This window comes from Ictidomys tridecemlineatus, chromosome 1 (genome assembly GCF_052094955.1).
Source record: "Ictidomys tridecemlineatus isolate mIctTri1 chromosome 1, mIctTri1.hap1, whole genome shotgun sequence".
Lineage (NCBI taxonomy): Eukaryota > Metazoa > Chordata > Mammalia > Rodentia > Sciuridae > Ictidomys > Ictidomys tridecemlineatus.
The window spans coordinates 107,909,686-107,930,546 of NC_135477.1; the positions used below are offsets into that span (position 1 = coordinate 107,909,686).

The 20,861-nt window shown below is 32.8% G+C and overlaps 1 protein-coding gene across 1 annotated transcript in view; it reads right to left on the reverse strand.

Moving 5' to 3' along the window:
* St8sia4 (ST8 alpha-N-acetyl-neuraminide alpha-2,8-sialyltransferase 4) overlaps window positions 1–20,861 on the reverse strand; it is a 95,436-nt gene that overhangs the window by 37,076 nt on the left and 37,499 nt on the right. The window contains exon 4 of the mRNA XM_005326133.5: window positions 10,901–11,194. Coding sequence (XP_005326190.2) covers window positions 10,901–11,194 — 294 coding nt within the window. The remainder of the gene's footprint in view (window positions 1–10,900; window positions 11,195–20,861) is intronic.

Below are 20,861 nucleotides of genomic sequence, written 5' to 3' on the forward strand. Positions count from 1 at the left end.
TTATTAGTAGAGATCTGTGGTTGGATTATTTGATTATAGCATCTATAGGTGACTTCCACAAACTACTTTTTCCCTAAAAAAAAATTCTGACGACTAAGAAGCAAAAACAAAAATAAGATATCTGGTAAAAGTAAGTCATTTCTAATGACTATAGTATTTTCCCAAGTGCTGTTGAGAAACTGGTATATTGGTGTAAGATTATTGTATCATATTGTAAATATTTTACATGTTGCTATAGAACCATTTTGATTAAATCTTTTAGAATTCTACTTTGAGCAATAAGTTATCAGTGAAAAAAAAATGCAAACTCAGTTCTTTAGCTGCAAATGATAATCTTACTTTAACTAAGATCCACCAGAGAAGATGAAAGAGAAAGAGAAAAGTGGGTTTCTACTAGACTAAATTATCAAAAATATCAATAACATAGCACAGAATTCCTGGCATTTTATATTTTGCTAATACATAAGAGGTATTTGCATGATTTCTGTAGCTATTAAATGTCATTTGAATGTGTTATTGGTCAAAATATCATTATCTAAAGCTAGGAAGTTCTAAATCTAAACTCAGTTGCTTGTTGATGCAGATTAATTAATTCTGGCAACTTTCACTAAAATTGTTTTAAAGACCAAGGAACCTCAGTTAAGAAATGTTGTGAACAGAAATCTATATAAGGTATGGGCTTAAGAATATGTAGTTAGTATGCTATCTCCTTATGATTTTATTTATTATTTTGCAGAAAGAGATTTCTCACCCTTCCTTTATTTTATCATCTCTGGGATGACATCGAAGATTTATATTTTCTTCAGGAGTGTGCTTTAATGATGGGACAAGTAAAAAAAAAATCTTTTCTTTTATTATGAGAACAATTTGATGCTCACAATGAAAATGTATACTGATTGAAACAAAACCAGTTTAGTCTTGGAGAAAAAAGTACTAAGAAGGTAGCAATTACCAGCCCAATCTCTCTACTATATACTGCATTGGAGTAGTAGCCACATGGTCACTGAATGATGGTGTGGAGGATAAAAGTGAAAGCAGCATCAAATTCATAAGATATTGACATTTGTTTGATTTTCTCACCAAGTAAAGGTATCTAGGAAACAGGTAAACAATACCATTGCTGGAGAAATGAATTCTTTTGTTGAAAACTCATGTGCAAACATAAAAGCAACAAGTGTACGCCCAATACAGAACAATGTTTCCTCTTCTACCACTTTTTGGTACTGAGCTTCACTGTGATGCCTAACTGGAAACCAGCTGCCTAAAGATGCCCAGAGCCCAGGATCACATGTGCAACAGAAGGCAAAGATGATGAAGCTTCATATATTTCCCCCTTCTTGCTCCTAACTGCTCAAAATTGATTAATAGGGACTTTATGATTCCTTTCTTTTAATCCAAATTTGTTTACTTTTAAGTAAGAATTAGCTATCAGTTATTTACACCTAAAGCATATTTAAGTTGTTTTGTTACCTCTCTCATATATCTGAAGTTTAGGTGGTGATTCTTTTGAGGTCTGAAGAATCCTTCATGACATGTACAATATTCTACTGTATGTCTAATTTATCCACAAATAGTAATAACTATAAGGCCACAGCTTCTAAGTTGTAATGGCAAGGACCATTCCCTTGTAATGGCAAGGACCATTCTAAGATAATTTTCTCAATGAGAAAATTATCTTAGAATTTTATTTTTATTTTGACCCCACAAGTGACAACCCCAACATAAGATCATAGGAAGAAAAATCACTGGATTTTAACAATGACCACTGATCTGAAGAAAATGTATAAGAATTCAAATTTTATATAATCTGATTCCATTGAACAATATTTTCCATATACATACATGTATGTGTGTGTGTATATGTATATATATATATATATATATATATAAATCATCACATACTATATTTAAGTATCAACTCCAGAAAACCAGTTTAAATTACAAATGCCCTAAGTTGAAGTGAGTGCACAGTTGCCTTTTAAGACACAAACAAATATTGTCATTTGGTATATTTGTATGGAATGCAGAATAATCCTGTTGGGCACACACGTAGATTAGGGTACTCTCACCAGGGCGTCGTATCAGACCTCAGAAGCATGTTTTCTTTTCTTATCAATGAACCTGGTGTTGACCAAGGCTTCACATTGTGATTATTTTCTTGCCTTGCTGAATGATTGTCTTCACTTAATTCATCCATGGATTGTGAAAACATAAGGGACTAAATTAAAATTAAAAATATTTTTGTAGCCAAATTCTTCAAACTTATTTTTGCTACAATGTACTTTTACCCAGATTTTTTAATGGTTTGGAGTAAGGTTTTAGAGGAGAGAGAAAAAGGAGAAACAGAGGTATTTCCTACCTTTTCTCTTTCCAACAAGAAACATGATATGCTGGCATAGTGGTCTTTGATACAGGCAACAATAAATAGCTTGTTACCTACATGATAATTCTAGTGTTCTAGCCTAAAGTCTTTTCCATTATTCTTTTATTTATTACTGGCCTATTGAGCTGGCATTATAACTATCAGTAGCCATAATTTGGAAGCTGTGGCCTGAGGCTATGACCGTATTGTCAACCACATCAGGGGCTGATTGATTATGATCAATCACAAGGAAACACCTAATCTAAACTATTTCTGTCAAGCTAAACCACATCTAAATTATTTCTAGGAGACAAGAAACTGTAAATTTTTAAAGATTTATGAGATTCCTGATTCAATAACCTTTCTCAGCAACTCAAGTATTTTCTCATGCTTGCTGTCTAAAACTGCATTAAATATATTTGCCATTTACTTTAACTTCACAATTAATTATTTTAATATATGTGAAAAGTCTCTGAATAGCTGGACTTACAACTGTTTTATGCAGATTAACTCAATAGAAAATGTTCTTATTGATCAGTCTTCCCCTTTTTTCCTGAAAGGTCAGAGATATAAGGGGTTTTCTGAGGTTTACTATGTATTTTCTGCCACTCATTAGAAAAGTGAGTCTTAAAAGCATAAAGATCATAGAACAAAAGCATATAGTGAATATAACTCATGGTAAGAATTCATGATTTTTTCCTGTAGCTCTTGAATATAGCAGTATAAACCTTTGTCCTACTTGCTAAATTTCAGCCTTGAAATTTAAAAAAAAAAAAGTAGTGAAAAATCAAGTTCTTTCCCTGGCTAGTGTGTTTGAAGTAATCACTTTCCTCTAGAAAGCACCATGTTAAATTAATATTGTTTAAAACCTGATTCTTAGATTAATTAAAAATTAATAGATCAAATAGACTAACTCTGAGCTAAACATCACAGTCTTACTTTATCATAGCTTTGTCCTTTTGAACAACTCTAATCTCCATCCTTTGCACAGATTTCAACATAGCATATTCAGAAAATTTATACTTTTTATTAGGTTTATGCAGATAGGAATAAATCAGTCTTTGCTCTCATGAAATTTACCCATGGGGAAGAATATGAGCAACAATGACATATTTTGATCACTGCTCTAAGAGAATCATGTATCACTTGTGAAAAGAATATAAGAACAGCCAAGTCAATCTAAGAGAAAATACAAAGAGTGAGAAATTGGGCCCAATTGGAAAATACTTTCAAACTGAAATTGAGGAGTGAATAAAAATGATATACGTAGAGAAGGAAGAAGCCAATATGCCAGTGTCACAGAAGTGCCCTTAGGCTTTATCATTCCTACAAAGAAATTCTGGGAGCTTTGTAAAGAGTTTTCAACTCAGTGGAGATAACCAACAATTGGAAGGTGTATTGGACAAAGACATCCTGCATGCAAGCTGTTGTACAGGAATTCATGTAAAAGTCATATGTGTATGAATGTCTTCTCAGGTACAAGGTCCTTTACAGGATCACATTCTACAATGGAATTCAAACAAGAGGGATTAGCAAGAAATACTACTGTGTCTGAGGGTAACCAAGTTTGACCCTGTAGGTTAGAATGGCAGAGAGCCAGAGTGCACCTATAGGAGTCCTCTTGTTAGGGAAAGAAATACAGTAGCAGTGTTTCTGGTACAGTATTTTATGCCATTGGGCATAAAACACCTACTATGTAGTGTCTCAATAGTCAAAAACATTTAACTAGGACACATGCTTTATGAAGAAGTTTTACAGCTGTGTTGCTCATAGGTCAAAATAGAAACTATACGGAAATGTTTTTAGCAAAAGACTAATTTTAAAGCAAGTAAGCCATTTTCAGAAAACACTTGGAGTGAATATTTCCATTTTCAAAGTTGTTTTTAAAATTGCTTTTCCATATGTGTCTTTGAGTTGATTCAATACTCCAAAATAATCTATTTGAATGACTATAATGAACTCAATTCCCTGAAGTCTACTGATGATATGTATTGGCTTATATTTTCACTGGGGACTCTACTGGGGAATAGTCTGATTCAAATTCTTCTGCAAGTCCATGGCATTCAATGAAGTTAGTTTGGCATGGGGAAAACATCTTAATTTAAAACAGAGTTTTACATTGAAAGATGAACTCAACTGAAATTCTGAGAAATGGTGTTTTTGTGTTAATCATAAAACTGCAAAGAGTTTAATGCTTTAATATCCAAAAATATAATGTATTTGTAAAAAATGACATAAAAATTAAATGTTCTAATTATGTGCATGTATGTGGAATATGTAGTATGCAAAATATGTGCATGTTGGTGGAATATGTAGTATGCAAAAATATGAATTATTTGTAAAGAATTATATAAAAATTAAGTTTTCTGAGAATCTTCAAAATGTATATATGAACCCCAAATTAGAAAACACTGCTATAGGTAATTGTAATTATGTGGTTAACAAGTATTTCAAATGAAAATTCTTAATTCCAAGAAAATATAAAAAAGTTGTACAATTGATTTCATATACTTGAACATTATTTTTGTAGTCATTCAGTTCAACTTGATAAGATTGTAAGATTTTTGAAAGAGTTACATATATTCTCCACAAAAAGATAAAGATACGTGAGCCTTGGGTTCTATCCCCAGTGCCTCATACACACACACACAGAGAATAAAGTCTGTATTGAATAAATAAGACTTATTTTGAATAAGTAAACTATGTTCAATAAATTTCTATAGAATAAAAATTTAAAAACTAGCTGTGAACTGAATTGAATATGCAGTGAATTATTATGTTTGTTGTAAATCTTTTTTCTATTTTTTTTTTTTTTTGGTACCTGGTATTGAACTCAGGGACTCTATCACAGAGCCACATGCCCAGTCCTATAATGTATTTTATTTAGAGACACGGTCTCAGTGAATTGCTCAGTGCCTCACTTTTCTGGAGGCTGGCATTGGACTTGGACTTGTGATCCTCCTGCCTCAACCTCCTGGAGCTGCTCGGCTTACCAGTGTGCGTCACTGTGCCCTGCTGGAAGTCATTCTGGTGAAGATGTTTGTTTGCAAAAATATTGGACATCTTTAAAATCATTTAATGGTCATGACATTTCAGGACATTGCATGCCGATAGGAATAAATGCTAATCACATGGAAGTTCTCATTCCAAGTGTTTATCCTGTTTAATACACAGCAGCAGTTTCTCTGTTCAATGATAACATAAGCCCTATTATATTAAAACAAATTAATATATATAATGTTGTTACAAAATAGGACAATTATATTAGTATTAAATGAACTAGGGGACATGCATGCTTAGGAAATAATTGAGTTAAATATTTCATTTTAATTTATATAATTAATAATAACTAAAATAATTGCCAGGAGCAAAAAGATTCAAATATAAGTGTTTTAACATATTTTTTACAAAACTTATGACAAAGAGATCAAAGTTAAAACCAATTGATCTCTTAAAGTTAAATATTTGATTATAGGCAAAAAAAATCTCCCTCTACATTTATTAAAGTCTTTTTATTTGTGAAATGAAAAAAAAATTCTGTAAATGTATTTGTAGATACATATGTGTAAAGGCATATGTGTACATAAGCACAGACAACAAGAATAGAAAAATATAGTGCAAATTTTAACTATCATTAGCTCAGGGAATTGTAATTGAAAAGGAATTATAACATATGACATTATATATATATATTTATGTATTATATATACACACACACATATATATGTATACAGATATACATATATGTATATATATTTTTGTTTAGAGTTATTATAATGAGTATACTTGAATTTTATATTTTAAAAAATACTGTTATTGTATAAATTTGATAAAACCACAATTGTATATTTAAGCTCTCTTTCTCGTTAAATGTTTATTACAAAAAAAAAATAAATCATAATAAACAACAACAACAACAAAATAGGGTTTAATATAAGAGTTTATCAAAACTGGCTGGCTAAATACAGAAAAATAAGCAATGGGGTAAACTTTCCATTGTAAAGATTGGGCTGTATCTTTAAGTGTTGAGAAAACAACAAATCAATTTATATAAACAAAGTGAGGAAGAGTACATATGAATATACTTGTGCAACTACTAGCATAACTCTATGTTTACTTTTATAAATATAGAAATTTAAAATATTCTTATCAGTCTATCCATCTAACTGCTAGAAAAATCCTTAAGAAATTAATTCTGATTGTTTGGTAGTACAACTGAGGCTCCACTTTGTGTAATGCTTGCTTTTGTGTTTTGTTTTAACATGTTGCAAATTAGAAAACAAAGAATAATAATTCCACTTAAAAAACTCACAACTACTTGGATATTATAAATAAAATATAGGAATTACAAAAATATAAATTTTACATAATGAAATATTTTTTAAAATATATTTTCATTTGAAGTATGTTTTCAATAGTAATTTAACATCATATAAAACTGTTTCTATGTTAAAAGTTTGTTGTTGTTGTTTTGTTTTCTTTGTGATGCTGGGAATTAAACTCAAGGCTTACCACTGAGCTACATCTGCAGACCCAGTTAAAAGTTTTTTAAAGGAGATTTTGAGTTGTACATTGACTATTTTATTATAAATGTACAACATATTCTTTTTGTTGCATGTAAGAGTAATTATGAAGTTTCAAAGTGCCCTCTGTATTCTTAAATCTTGTAATTATTCATTCTTCACAAAATGCTATAAAAACCATAACCACAGGGGGCTTTCAAAGAAGAAACTATAAAAAGGTCCCATGCCATCATGGATTTAATGTGTTCTCTTAAACTCGTGAATATATATTTTATTTGTGTCCATTAAATTACATTTTCACCATTTTGCAAGACTGTTCTTAAATCACAAATTATCTATATAGTTTTCCTCCTATTTCCCTTAATATGACTTTCAAAGAATTATACATTTAATCTTAATCCAATAATGCATTACACTTTATGGTTTCATTTTTAGAGCTTTAAAAAAATAAAATGAGTGTTTAAAGTTAGTAAGCATTTGCAATTCTAAGAGGAAAAAGTTGAAATAATGAAACTGGACCATGTGATAATAACCTAAATGATCCTTGTGGTGTTTGGGAATCTTGATGTTCATTATCACCTAAACTTTCCACTTGCAGTTGCAGTACTTGGAAAGGTCTTGACATTCAAGCACTGTCATCATGCCCACCCTGAAATGCGTGAGTTGGTATTCTAACCTTTCATGAGAATCAAAAAAACTCCCAGTAATCAACAGAGGATATGAAACTTTTTCTTAACAGTATTAACCACAAGGCTTCAGAGTGATAAATCAAGAGATATGAAACAAATACTTAAAAAACAGTCTAATGGGAGTTCGCCCTTGCTTTCGTTTCATCTAAATTTTCTTTTACATTGGTGTTCACACATCCTATGATTTTTTAGAGTTCTAATAGCTTTTTAGCATACACATATTACATTGAAATACTACCTTGTATGCATAAAAGTATTAGTTTCAATAATTTCATAAATAAAATAGCCTCTCACATGCACATAAGTACTTAATTCTATCTCATTTGAAAAGGGATAGGCCACTCTGGAGCTACTTTTATACATTAGGCTATACTTCAGAACTCTATCCCTTCACTTCAAGGAAGGGTATGTATATATAAAAGGAAGAAAGTAGTGGAATGAGTTCTTTTTTAGTTATATATGACAGTGGAATGCATTATGATTCTTATTACACATATAGAGCACAGTTTTTCATATCTCTGGTTGTATACAAAGTATATTCACACCAATTCGTGTCTTCATACCTGTACTTTGAATAATAATTATCACATTCCATCATCATATATGACTCCATGCCTCCTCCCTTCCCTTGCAACACCTCTGCCCTATCTAGAGTTAATCTATTCCTCCAATATTCCCTCTCTTTATCCCATTATGAATCAATCCCCTCATATCAAAGAAAACATTTGGCATTTGTTTTTTTGGGATTGGCTAACTTCACTTAGCATTATCTTCTCTAACTCCATCCATTTACCTACAAATGTTTTTTTTCTGGAGAATTCAAAATAAGTCTGGTCAGAGGTGGGGTTGTGGCTCAGTGGTAAAGTGCTTGCCTAGCACACATGAGGCACTGGGTTTGATCCCCAGCACCACATTAAAGACAATAATAATAATAATAATGAGAAGAAGAAGAAGAAGAAGAAGAAGAAGAAGAAGAAGTAGTAGTAGTAGTAGTAGTAGTAATAGTAGTAGTCTGTTCAAAAAAACTAAACAAACTAACCAAAACAAAGCATGCTATTAACTTCACCAGTAGTCAGAGTCTGACACTATTTTTCTCTGGGATACAACACTAAAGGATCAGCACTGTACTTTATATGTAAATGATTATGGAAGAAAAGCAGATAACATAAAGCATAAGAGAAGAGTATTGGAAAATTACTCAAAGAATCCCCAAGTTTTACTGTTCAAAATGTCTAAGCCAGGTGTGGTGGGATGTGCCTGTATGCCAGGTACTCCATTGGCTGAAGCTGAAGAACTGCTTGGGCATAGGAGTTCAAGGGGAGCTTGGGCAACATAGGCTCTCAAAAAAGCAAAGCCAAGCAAAGCAAAACAAAACATCTGTAAAAGCCTATATAAATCCACTGTTCATCATTATTAATTCTACCTGGATCTTACCTTATTGAAAGTACACTATTTCAACCATGACTCTGATTTCATGCTTAATTGCTTTTTTATTTTTATTTTTGAATTGTGAAACATTAACCAGAATCTAGCAAACTAAAATATTAATTCAGCATACTGTTAAAGTATTTCTTTGGTTTTCCATGGTTAGGGGTTACTTACTCATAGCATTTGTTTTTAAACTTATGCATCTATCTCTGTAATGTGTGTTTCTAAAATTGAAAAGTAATTTCTCCAAGTTTGTTTTCAGAACCAAATAATACTCAACTTTGTCATCTCAAAAAAGTGTTCTTAATACATGCACTTGTAAAGTTGTTCTTTGAATATATCATATTTAGAGTCAAAATTTAAATATAAAACATTTTAATTTAAAAAATGACAGTTACTTGTCCTCCAAATGTACACATTCTTATTTTGTTGAAATTTTCAAACACAAAGAGATAAATGTTGAATAACCATGATCTTATTATAAAAATGGACTTTGATTGTGTGAAGTATAATACAACACAAAAAATTATCTGCAGGTTTAATCAGGAAAGGGAAAATCCTTGCAGGAAAGGATCTCAATACCAAAACAAATGAAACAAAACACCTTAGCCTCCTGTATTACAGTACATAAAGGAAGTTATTTTTAACTCTAGGCTTGGAACACTGTCTTTTTTAAGGAATTCTTTCTATTATATTTAATTGATCCCCTGAACCTGTCATGCTCAGTGCTTCTGCACTACCTCTCCATTAACCTATGAGTAAATTAATCAAAAAGGTTAGTTTGCCTTTGCAATTTTAGTGTTTTACTTCTCTTAAAAGAATCTGCAGTTAAAAGTGTAACTTCTCAAATTGATACTGTGTTTATATAGGATAAAACTAATTCCCTGCCCAACCATATTCCCACTTAGTTTTCCAACTTCATATTCCAATTCTCCACAATGGACTCCATTTTTCCATACCTTTACTGTGCACCTAATCATTTCCTTGTGTCAATTTCCCCTAATGAGGCAATAATATTTCCTTCTGTTTGGTTCCCTCTCTCACTTTCACTTTCTCCTTTTTTTGCCCAACAATGCTATGCTGTTTTTAAGTTCAGTTCAAAATGCTAAGCCCACTAGAGGGACAATTCACCCCTTTACTTTACTGCTAGAATTGTATACACCTCTGTTTCTACCATGAAGCCTATGCATCTAAGTAGTGAGATTTTCACTTTTGTGCTGACAGTATCTGACACTCAGCATACATACATTCAGTAAATAAACAGAACTGCTTATCTGCTTGTGGGTTTTATGACTGAATTTGGCCTTCTGGTCACTTGTCACTTCTAAGCAAGAGATCCTTTCTTATACTTTTTCCTTGAGAATAAAAAGCCTATGATAATAAAAGGGAAATGTTGACTTAATTCATGAAGTTGGCATCTGTGACTTTGGGGTAAAGTGTTAAGCCGTATTACCTCAGTCAGTCTTTTCTCTTAGTAGTAGGCCTGTTGGTCTACAGATGGGACTTAATTGCTCCTTAAATATGTTTAACATTTATATTTCGATGATATTATCCACTAGTCATTTAGCACTTCTGTTGTAGCTTTGTTATCCTAAAGTCATCAATTTTACTATGAATTCTTATTACTCTAGCTCAGAAAAATATAAAAATCTGTAGTTTATTCATGAGTAGACATAAATAAGTGCCAGGTTCAACAGCTTGCTTTTATGAGAAAAGAATGAGTTAAAATAGTAAGTACACAAACAAAAATTCATGAGTGTGAACAGGGTAACCGTTATAAAATAATGGAAACATATATTAATTTGGAGATTTTACTGAGTCTCCTTCCTGTCTAGCAAAAATGTTTAGTTATGTGTTTCATTGTGCCAAGGACAGACTAGTCCTTTCCAGTCACTTACCCTCTGACAGCGTGAATAAGTCTCAATGATGGATAGGCAGTTCGCACTTTCAGTTTATTCTTAAGGATTAATGCATTAACCCATTCCACATGCTTCTCTCCTCCTTTGACCATGAAAGCAGGAATCCAAAGGACACTGTCATTCAGCATGGAAAGTCTATGTACAAATTTTTCTCTGTCACTCTCATTCCGAAAGCCTCCAAATGCTCTTTGCACAACTGATGGATTCATGGTAATAAAATCTGATTTAGTTCCCACATCTGCAGCAAACTCCACCACAGGAGCTAGGTTACACCTGAAGAGGAAAAAAAAATAATGGACAAATGACAAATAAATATGAAACATTCACTCATAAAATGACATACATGAAAAGAAGAATGAGGAACAAGAATGTTATTTTTTGTTATTTTTTTTCTTTTCCTCTTCTTTTTTCAACAGGTGAAGGTGGTAAAATTATGTTTTCAGTAAGTCACCATACTTTCAAAAATATTGCTACCAATAAGCATGTACACTACCATTATAAGACTCAAATTGCCACTTGTATTCAATCTGTTGTCTAAGAATATTTTTACTGTTATTTTCATTAAACTATATGATAGAATTCACAGTAAGTGAATTTATGATGACAAATTCACTATGGCTCTGTTGCCATGCAGTAGGCAATATAATCCATATGCTGTTTGTGTAAGTATGTAAAACACATTGGACTTGGTATCTCAATTTATACGTGTTGTCAAGCTTACATCTTTTCAACAACTTCATATATATAACCGAATGAATTCAACTTCTGTATGCTCTGAGTTAAAGGGAATTGTACATTTCCTTACAGCATTTTGCACAAACATATTTTTTCATCTGTGGGTCAAGTAGGGAAGAAAAGAAAGAAAAATGTAGACATAATATTTATTAAGTCTTTCTGAGATTTGAAGTAAAAACAAAAAGCAAACAACAACAACAAACAAACAAACAAACAAAAAACCCTTTGATGTAAGGGTCAAGTATCCTCCATTAGGTTTCTTTTGAGGACACCTTAAAGGTACCTTCTTTCCCTGTTAGGACTTCTTCATCCCTAGGAAATGTTCAAGTTAGAAAGAGAAAGAACTTGTGGTTCTGAGCCAAAAGGTCTTGAAAAGTGCCTGACCTGATTTTATTCATGTAACTAGATTCTATTCTTGTATTATAAGACAACTTTGGAAAGCACCTTGAATGTCTATAATTCATTTGTGATGCTTTCTTGATTCCATCATATTAATTTGGGGGTATTTGATGTAAACTATAGCCTTTTAAAGACTCACTATGTTTAATCTGCTAAAAAAGAAGGCTAAAATCAAATGATGAATGAAAAACTAGATTTTTAACAAACATGAATTTACTAAGAAAAAATTCATTTGAATTTATGCAATCTAAATCATCACAAAATATAAATATACCCCTCACACACACACATCCACATGCATACACACACATAAATAGAACTTCTTTCCCCCACCCCTTCTCTCCCCCACCCCCTTTCCTTTTATCAACCTTTTAAGGGAAAGAAACATTAATAGATTTTCTTTTTCAGTATTTTTACAGATTTGATTTCATTTATGAAAGCATCTCACATTTCTCTTTCTCATATATTGCACTGCGTTAATTACATTTTGCCAACAGCTAAATTTTAATTAAAAAATAAGCATATGTTTTATTAAAAACATTGTATTGTATATTGTTCTTATATCTCTTAATTAATACATTTTATTTCTTCCCAGATCTTGTATAACACTTAGCTATTGAACAAATCTCTTTCATCTCACACTGTTAAGAAAATTCTACAGTGAGCTATTAAAAGAGAAAAAAATGTTAATGTCAAGATATTATCTGTAAATTATAGATTAATGATTATCTTTCAGTTTATATGTCTTTATACCCACTATATTGTATGACAGAGTATTTGCTTTCACCACTACTTGAGATTGGATATTGTTCATTTCCATCCTGATAATGATATTAGAAACAGGACTGCCCAGAAAAATAGTTGTTACCCATGAACAGATACCAAAGTGAACATTCTATTGTGAATTTCATAGGAGATTAAGATTTTGTATTTTTGAAATTCTAAAAATGTGTTGCACACAAAAGTTAAAAAATCTAAAATTTTAATCAAACTGATTATAACATGAATTTGGATACTGTGTAAGGAGATAAATTCTGAATATCATTATTTCAGTCACTTCTCCTTTTTGATGTAAAATGTCAAGAACCCTTGTTAACATTGCAGTTAGCATGTTCCTGCCAGGGGAGATGAAAGCATACATATTTTTCTGCTACACAGCAATGCTTAGCAATTGCTTTCAGAGGGTGCTCACTGTAGAAAAACAGTATCTAAACTCTACTTTCTCCATAACATAAAAGTAATTAGAGCAACCCTCTTGAAGAGAATGAAAATTATATTCTGTTGAATATTGTTAAGAAAAACCTTACTTAAGTACATTATATTTTTAGTTGTTTTTCCTCACCTCATGCTTAAACATCCTGTCTTATGTCATGTTTGTCAACACCTACTCTTTCAAGATTGATTACATATATTTCCGACACATGTTTGTCTGGGCATTCATCTTCTAAGAAATGACAAAATGTTCATCAGTTAGAGCTGAGGGCTAAACTCGGGTGCTTTTCACTTTGGAAACAAAAGGAAGTTTATCAAATATTTTTGGTGAACAGGATCGATCTAGGAGACAAGCACATTTGATGCAACTAAACAATGATAAATGAGTTTAATGACAAGGAGGAGAAACTGGATATCAAATGGTATTAAATCCATGCTTATATACATAGGACATGGAGCAGAGGGGATTTGAGCAAGCCAAATCAGGTCTTGTGAGTTATGGTAACTGAGGTAGGGAAAACTGAAAGACAGTGACAAATCATACAATATACACTGTGCCAGCTCTGGGAGTCCACTTGTCATGTTCGTGGGAAGGAGTACGTGTAATTTCTCACTGGAAAGAAAGAGTAATACCCTGGTGCACATGTGGTCAGTAAATTGCTCTGTGGTTGAGTCAGATATTTTGTCATATAATTAGCTGAATGTCACATAATCAAGGAATAGAACTCAAGAAAGCCAAAATAAACAACCAGCTGTGCTGTACTCAGTAAACTCAAGAACTAGAGAACATTACTTGGAGCAATATTGCTGATTCAGTAAGATTCTAAATGCATTCTCAATCTCAACGCTTTCATCTTTTTAAAAATTTTAGAGGTTGTAATATTCAAAAGTAACTGAAATGTTTCAAGGATTTATGAAGTGATACATGATTACTCATATTAATGTTAACCTCATAAAATAGATGAGTGTCCAGTTTTTAAATGGTGGATTTTTGTGATCCAGAGCTGCTGAGTGCATTTAATAGACTCAAGCTCTATTGTTTTCAGCCAAATCAATTGTTTTTTGTACTGTCAAACTATTTGACAAATCAGAATCAGGATAATGTACATGCAAAATTAGATGTGGTGAGCAAACCTTCTACTTATTCTAAACTGTTCAGGACTCTATTTATTGAGGTTGATTTCTCAATGTTGATTGATTGCTCACAAGAACAAAGCTAGGTCCCCTTGTATTCTAGACCTCCGAATTTTCTTCTGCACACACCATAGAATATCACACTGCATATCATCACTTCTCAGCATTCTTTACATGCAGAAATGAAGACATTTCCTTTAAATTTAAGGCAATATACAACACTTATTTTAAAATTCATGTGGAAAGTAATGTTTACTTCATGTATGGATACTACAAGATCACAGAAGTTCCTTACAAAAAAACATTTCTAGGATTTGTCAATGTTCTCTGCATTTCTCTTAAGTTATAATTCCAAGGTCGAAGCAAGTAGGAGGTCTCCCTATTATTTACATAACAGCCATGCACAGTTCATTGTGCATGACACTAGTGGATAGAATGTCTTTTCTAGTTATTTTGTAATTCATGCTACCTTACAGTGACAGAAATCTGTCCCAAGTGTAATCACAGATATTCCTAATAATATTGATGAGATAAGGCTCATTCATTTAGCCATCTGCTTATTCATTCTATGGTATGTTTCACATATTTTTGAACTAGTTACCAAGTTTCTGATGTAAAGTATAGATGGTACACTGAAAATTTTGCAATTTGTACATTCTTACATATTCAATGTAGATTAAATTAAATTAGAAGAAAACAATTCTAAGTGGGTTACACCCACTTTTTGGTTAATATTCAGACAAGTCCTAACCACATAATTATCATATTTCCTTTTTCCTCTTTTGGCCAATCCACTGTGTCTTTCCTTGTACTAAAACTGAAATCTTTCAACCTAAACTATTATTATCAATGGGACCACATTTGCCAGTACACTGAAAAATAGGAGAGTCTCTTCTATTCACAGAGGAAACTTCTGGAAGCTTACTCTCTTCTTGCTTCTTGGCTTCAAGAGCCAAGAGAATAAGCTCTGTTACTTTTTTTTTTTTTTAAAGCTTTATGGTTACACGCTCAGAAAAGAAGCTGGAATATGCGATCTGTTCATCTCTGACTTCTTGAGGTGAAAGGTAGTAGGGCTCCAATCATCCTGAAACCAACCATTTTTGGAATAGAATTATCTATATATTTAAAGATGAACCGCAGTAAAGGTGATTAGGAAACATGCCCAAGGGCATGGAGATTATGAAAGAAAAGGACAATCAGGTTTGGAATGGCTCTAGGACTGGAGTTTTAACTGGCTTTGTTTGTACATTTGATTTCTTTAGAAATGAGGGAAAATGTCTATATAGTCATCTTCACACAAACCTTCATATAGAAGAAAGTCTGCTTTGTCTTTCTTACCTAGGTTTTAGTCTCAAACACCCCACATTAAAGCAAGGCCAGGTTATACTAAGCCATTCTGTCATGACTGTCCCCAATTCTAAACAGTTACTAAACAAAAGGGTTTTAAATACCTACAATATTAGATTAATGTCTGTACATCAGATCTTTTGATGGAATAGGTTACCAAAATGTTAACTAACTACTTGATAAGACTGTTTGACACATAAAGAACAGGAATAGAAGTTGATTTACATGTAGTCTGGCATTAGGTAGTAAACAAATTACAAGAAATAAAGATGCGAATCATGTTGAAGATTTACATTCTCAGTATACCAGATGAACAAGGACACACACACACACACACACACACACACACACACACACACACCCCATATATTATGACTGCTTAAACATTGATAAAATCCTCAGTGTTATAATTGAATACAAACACCACATTTTGTGAAAATAATGATGTGACTTAACAGAAGAGGAAATTTTTCCACAAACCCAGGTTTGTTTACATTACAGGCAAGGGTGGGAAGAATACTGTGAGATAATTTCTAGGGAAATCCACAGAATGAAAAACAGTCAAACTCATTTTACAAAACAGATCTTGTGCTGAGAAATATGTCAGACTATGTCATTACAGACTTAGGTCAAAACAGAAGTGGAATTAATGGTCAAATACACTACAGCAGCAAAGTTACTTAGATTTCAGGGGAGTGGGAAATGGGGGGAAGTATACCAATGAGTGGTATAAGGTGTTTAAATTAAATAAAAGTGTTAAATATACACTTAGAATTTTATCCAACCTTGAGTACAACTTTTAGGAATAAAAAGTGTCCGATTACATTTCTGTCCTTAGTCATCTCTAGTAGCAACATTTGGGTCACCTATGTTGCCATCCATATATTTGTGACATCAGGTAAATTTCTTACCTGAGATTATAATTCTTCTTTTCTGTTTATTGGGATATAATTGAAAAATAAAATATTTCTTGGAATTTTTTTTGCTTTAAGTGAGACTAACACTGAAATGCTATAGAAAAAAAAATTTAAATGTAATAGTGAATTTCCCCTCAAATTTCCTTTCCCTGTGTTAATAGTGCTTGCTAGAATAAAGTGATCCTTTTTACATCATGCTTTTTCTTTTATAATCTATCTTGATTGTAAATCTTTGAAATGCATGAAGGAATGTTAAAACGCATGTCAAAGAAGATCATTTTGAGATACAGTATGAGAAAGCCCAGCCTTTATGACATTTAGTAAGCCATTTTAGTGGAATTTAGTTTCAGTCTCCTAGAAATTGGGACTTTAGTAGGTGATGGAGCTTAACTGCAAATATCTTAATTATTAAACAAGGCAAATTTTACTCCATAGGCAGTATGGAAATTTTAATAATTCTTTGACATGGTAAACTGCATTTAAAAAAGAAGAATGTGGCTCAAGTGTTCAGGAGAATAAAGCCATACAATTAAATCTTCACAATGTAATGATTCACATATAAAACAACTAAAATGTTTTGTTATGATTGCAAAAAGAATTGTAGCCAAGTTTTCTTGAGCCCTTATTATGTGCCTTTGCAAGCAGCATCACATATACTTCTTACAAAACCCATGAGAGAAGTATTGTTGTTATACTTTACAACTGATGAGAAAGCTGAGTTGCAGGAAAATTACACAAGATTACATAGCTTGTAAGTACTACAGGATGATTTTTAAGTCCATATTTTTAAGCCTTGTGTATCAATCAATGGGAATGAAGAGGAAGTGCCAGAGCAAAAATATACAGAATATGGCCCCAAATATGTGGCTATAAATTCTATCACCTTATGGATTCTAACATCTGCTTTGAAAGCCTGGTTGGTAAAGGTGAAGGTTATCCTTCCTCACTTTCCTATAAGCACGCATCCCCAAAGTTGGGGTGTTGGATGGGAAATATGTTAAGTAAGACTGAGGAGAGAAGACTGCCCATTAAGTTTAATATTAAAGCAAACAGATTGGAATATGTCCTCCTTTTTCTTTGTCTTCTTAAGATTTCTGTTATTAAAAGTGTGTCCATCATGAAAAACTACAGATGAGCAAATGTTACTGCTGGAGGGTAATTCCTTTACTATTGGAACTCAGATATTTCTAAAAACAATGAGGCTACTGTAAGTTTTATCTTGATAAAAGGATGCTAGAAGATCATTAGTAGTTTTAATTAACTTCAATGTAATATCGAATACAAGTATCTTCTATTATATAAAGCAAGGGATTAAGTAAGGTCTAAATTTATCAGTTTTCCAAAAACAACAAAACCTTCTTTCCTATATGATCACTACTAACTCCAGCACACCAACAGACAAGAATCTGGGGATGAGGGAAAATCATTACAGTTGGATTGTTTCATTGCTAATTCACATTTTTAATCAAGCTCAAGCTTCACTTTTATCAGCTTTCTCCTTGGAGCCTACTTAGTTTTGATTGGTTGACTAATTACAAGTCAGGACTTATTTTTCAGGAAAGGATAAAAAAAAAAAATAGAGGACTAGGCAAAAGGAAACACCGGAGGAGTGAATGTGGAAAATGTAAGACATCATAAAGACAACAATTCACAAAGTATTTTTCCTCTCAATTAAAAGTAGAGTTTAACAGCCTCTGGCAATCAACACATGATTACATGCACTAAGCAATGTAGAAAATAGAGCTCTAACTTTTGTTCTCAGACAACATAGAAGATAACAGAAAATTCTGAAATGACAACAAAATGAAGGTCCTAATAGTGCAGGCAGCTACTTTTTCTAATTCACTATTGTAGTCTCATTGCCCAAGAACATTATGCAATTATTCAATAATAATTTTGAGTGAGTTAACTTCCTTGTTTATTAAATTCCATAAGCCCCTGAGGGTAGTGACTCATATGTGGATTCCTAGCAGCTGGGGAGGCTGAGACAGAAGGATTGCAAGTACGAGGTCAGCCTCAGCAACTTAGTGAGACTCTATGCAAATTAGTGAAAGTCTATCTTAAAATTAAAAAACAAAAAAAAGGGATGGGAATGTGTATCAGTGGTTATATATCTGTGGGTTCAATCTCCAGTACAAAAAAAATCATAATCAGCAATATCAATGAAACCTAATAAGTAAAACCTGAAAGCTTCAATGTCAAATTTTTATTCCAAAATTGATCAATTATTAAACTGTTCTTTATTTAATTTGTATTCTCTTTCTTAAATTTCAGTGCTGTATATTTCTCCTGTTTCTATTCTTAGCTCTTCTGTATGCTTGTAACCAATAGTCAAAAATCAACTCTGGCTAGTTTGAAAGAAAAGTGATTTGTTGTAAGGGTGGTTGCACAAAAGAAATCACTAAAGTGATCACACTAACAAACCATTTTTAGGTGTGGATGTGGTTGACTCTGTCATTTCCCTATGTCTAGGACGCTGTTAGGTCTTGCTGTCCCTGAACCTTTCTCTCACTATCTAAGGCCATAAACAGGAACATCTTGTTGGACTACAATTAGCCACATTCCATTCCCTTGTTGCCTAGACAAGAAGGAGAAAATATCTGTTCCATTTTTTTTTCTTTTGCAATGGGCAAAAGTGTTCCTTCCCAGTGTTTGTGGATTCTGCTCAAATAACAATTATGATTGATCAGTCAGTTGTCAAATAGCCAAAAAAGGCAGAAATGTTCAGTTAATCATTAGTTATCCTCGATTTTAAGATGCTGATGTTTGCTTGAGTTTCAGTTAGCAGCCATTCCTTCTCTCTCAGTCCATACCTTGCCTCTTGGCAAGTTCACCTACTCCCTTGCCTTCAGTCATCATGGTTAAGAAACCCTCTGTCTCCAACTGTGCTCTTTTACCTTAGATCCAGTAAGTTACTGAACTCAATAATTGCTCCAAAGATATTTCAAAACAGCAAGTCCACACTAGAAACAATATCTGTAGTGTTCTCTGTTCTCTTCCATAAATCCCCTATTTATTTTTTATTTTCTAACTCTGTGTCAACTGTCATCTCTGCTGTCAACAGAATTGAAACATTTGCGAGATTTCTTATACTTCACCTTTTATTCCTCATACCTACTGGTCACCACATTCTGTCTCATGTTCCCCTTCCCTCCACTCAAATAGGAGCCATTTTACTTGGTCTCATTGACATTGTTTCATTTTAATAACATCTTACCTACATTTTTCTATAATCTAAATTGTTTTACAATCTGTAATCACATAGTCCTCTATTCAGTCATGAACATTGCTGCTTATGAGCATTATGGTCCATAAGATTGAAAGATAATGAAATTTTAAATCTGATATTTCAGGATATACCTCAGTCTGCTTTGTAATATATGCATGTTTTAAGGTTGAACATCCCCTAGCATGGTCAACAGTAATTCTTTGGACCTTCAGAGCCAAGTACCCAATCTCAGAATACAGAATGTAAACACAGCTCTTTTTTTACAAGATGCTGTCTTGCCTTCATTGACACAATGATAACACAATGTATATTTATCTCTGCCATTGCATTTATCACATTGTATATTAGTTACATGGTATGTCAGTTTCTCCTAATAGACTGCAGTTTCCTTAGACCATATCTACTTTCTTTTCATGTCTCCAATCCCTGACCGTTCAGATCTAGTGTATACTAGTAATGTTATGTTTGGTTGTGAGGTGTCCCTTAAAAGCTCATGTGTGAGACAATGCAAGAAGGTGTAGAGGAGAAATGACTGGGTTATGAAGCTCTTAACCCAATCAGTGAATTCATCCCCCAATGAGGATTAACTGAGTGGTAACAGAAGGTGGGTAGGGTTTTGGCTGAAGGAGGTGAGCATTGGAGATGTGGTTTTGAGGTATATATTTTGTATCTGGCAAGTGGATTCTCTCACTCTGCTGCCTATCATGTGAGCTTCTTCCCTCTGCCACACTCTTTAGCCATAATGTTCAGCTTCACCTCAGGCCACAAGGAATCGCAAGCTGTCTATCTATGAACCAAGACCTCTGAAACTCTGAGCCCCAAAATAAACTTTCCTCCTCTATAAGTGTTCTGGTTGGGCTTTTTAGTCATAGAAGCAAAAAAGCTGACTAAAACATTAAGGTAATTAAAATATTTGTCAAAATGAATGTTTTTTTATTAATTTAGGGTTAATTTTTCACAATTTCTA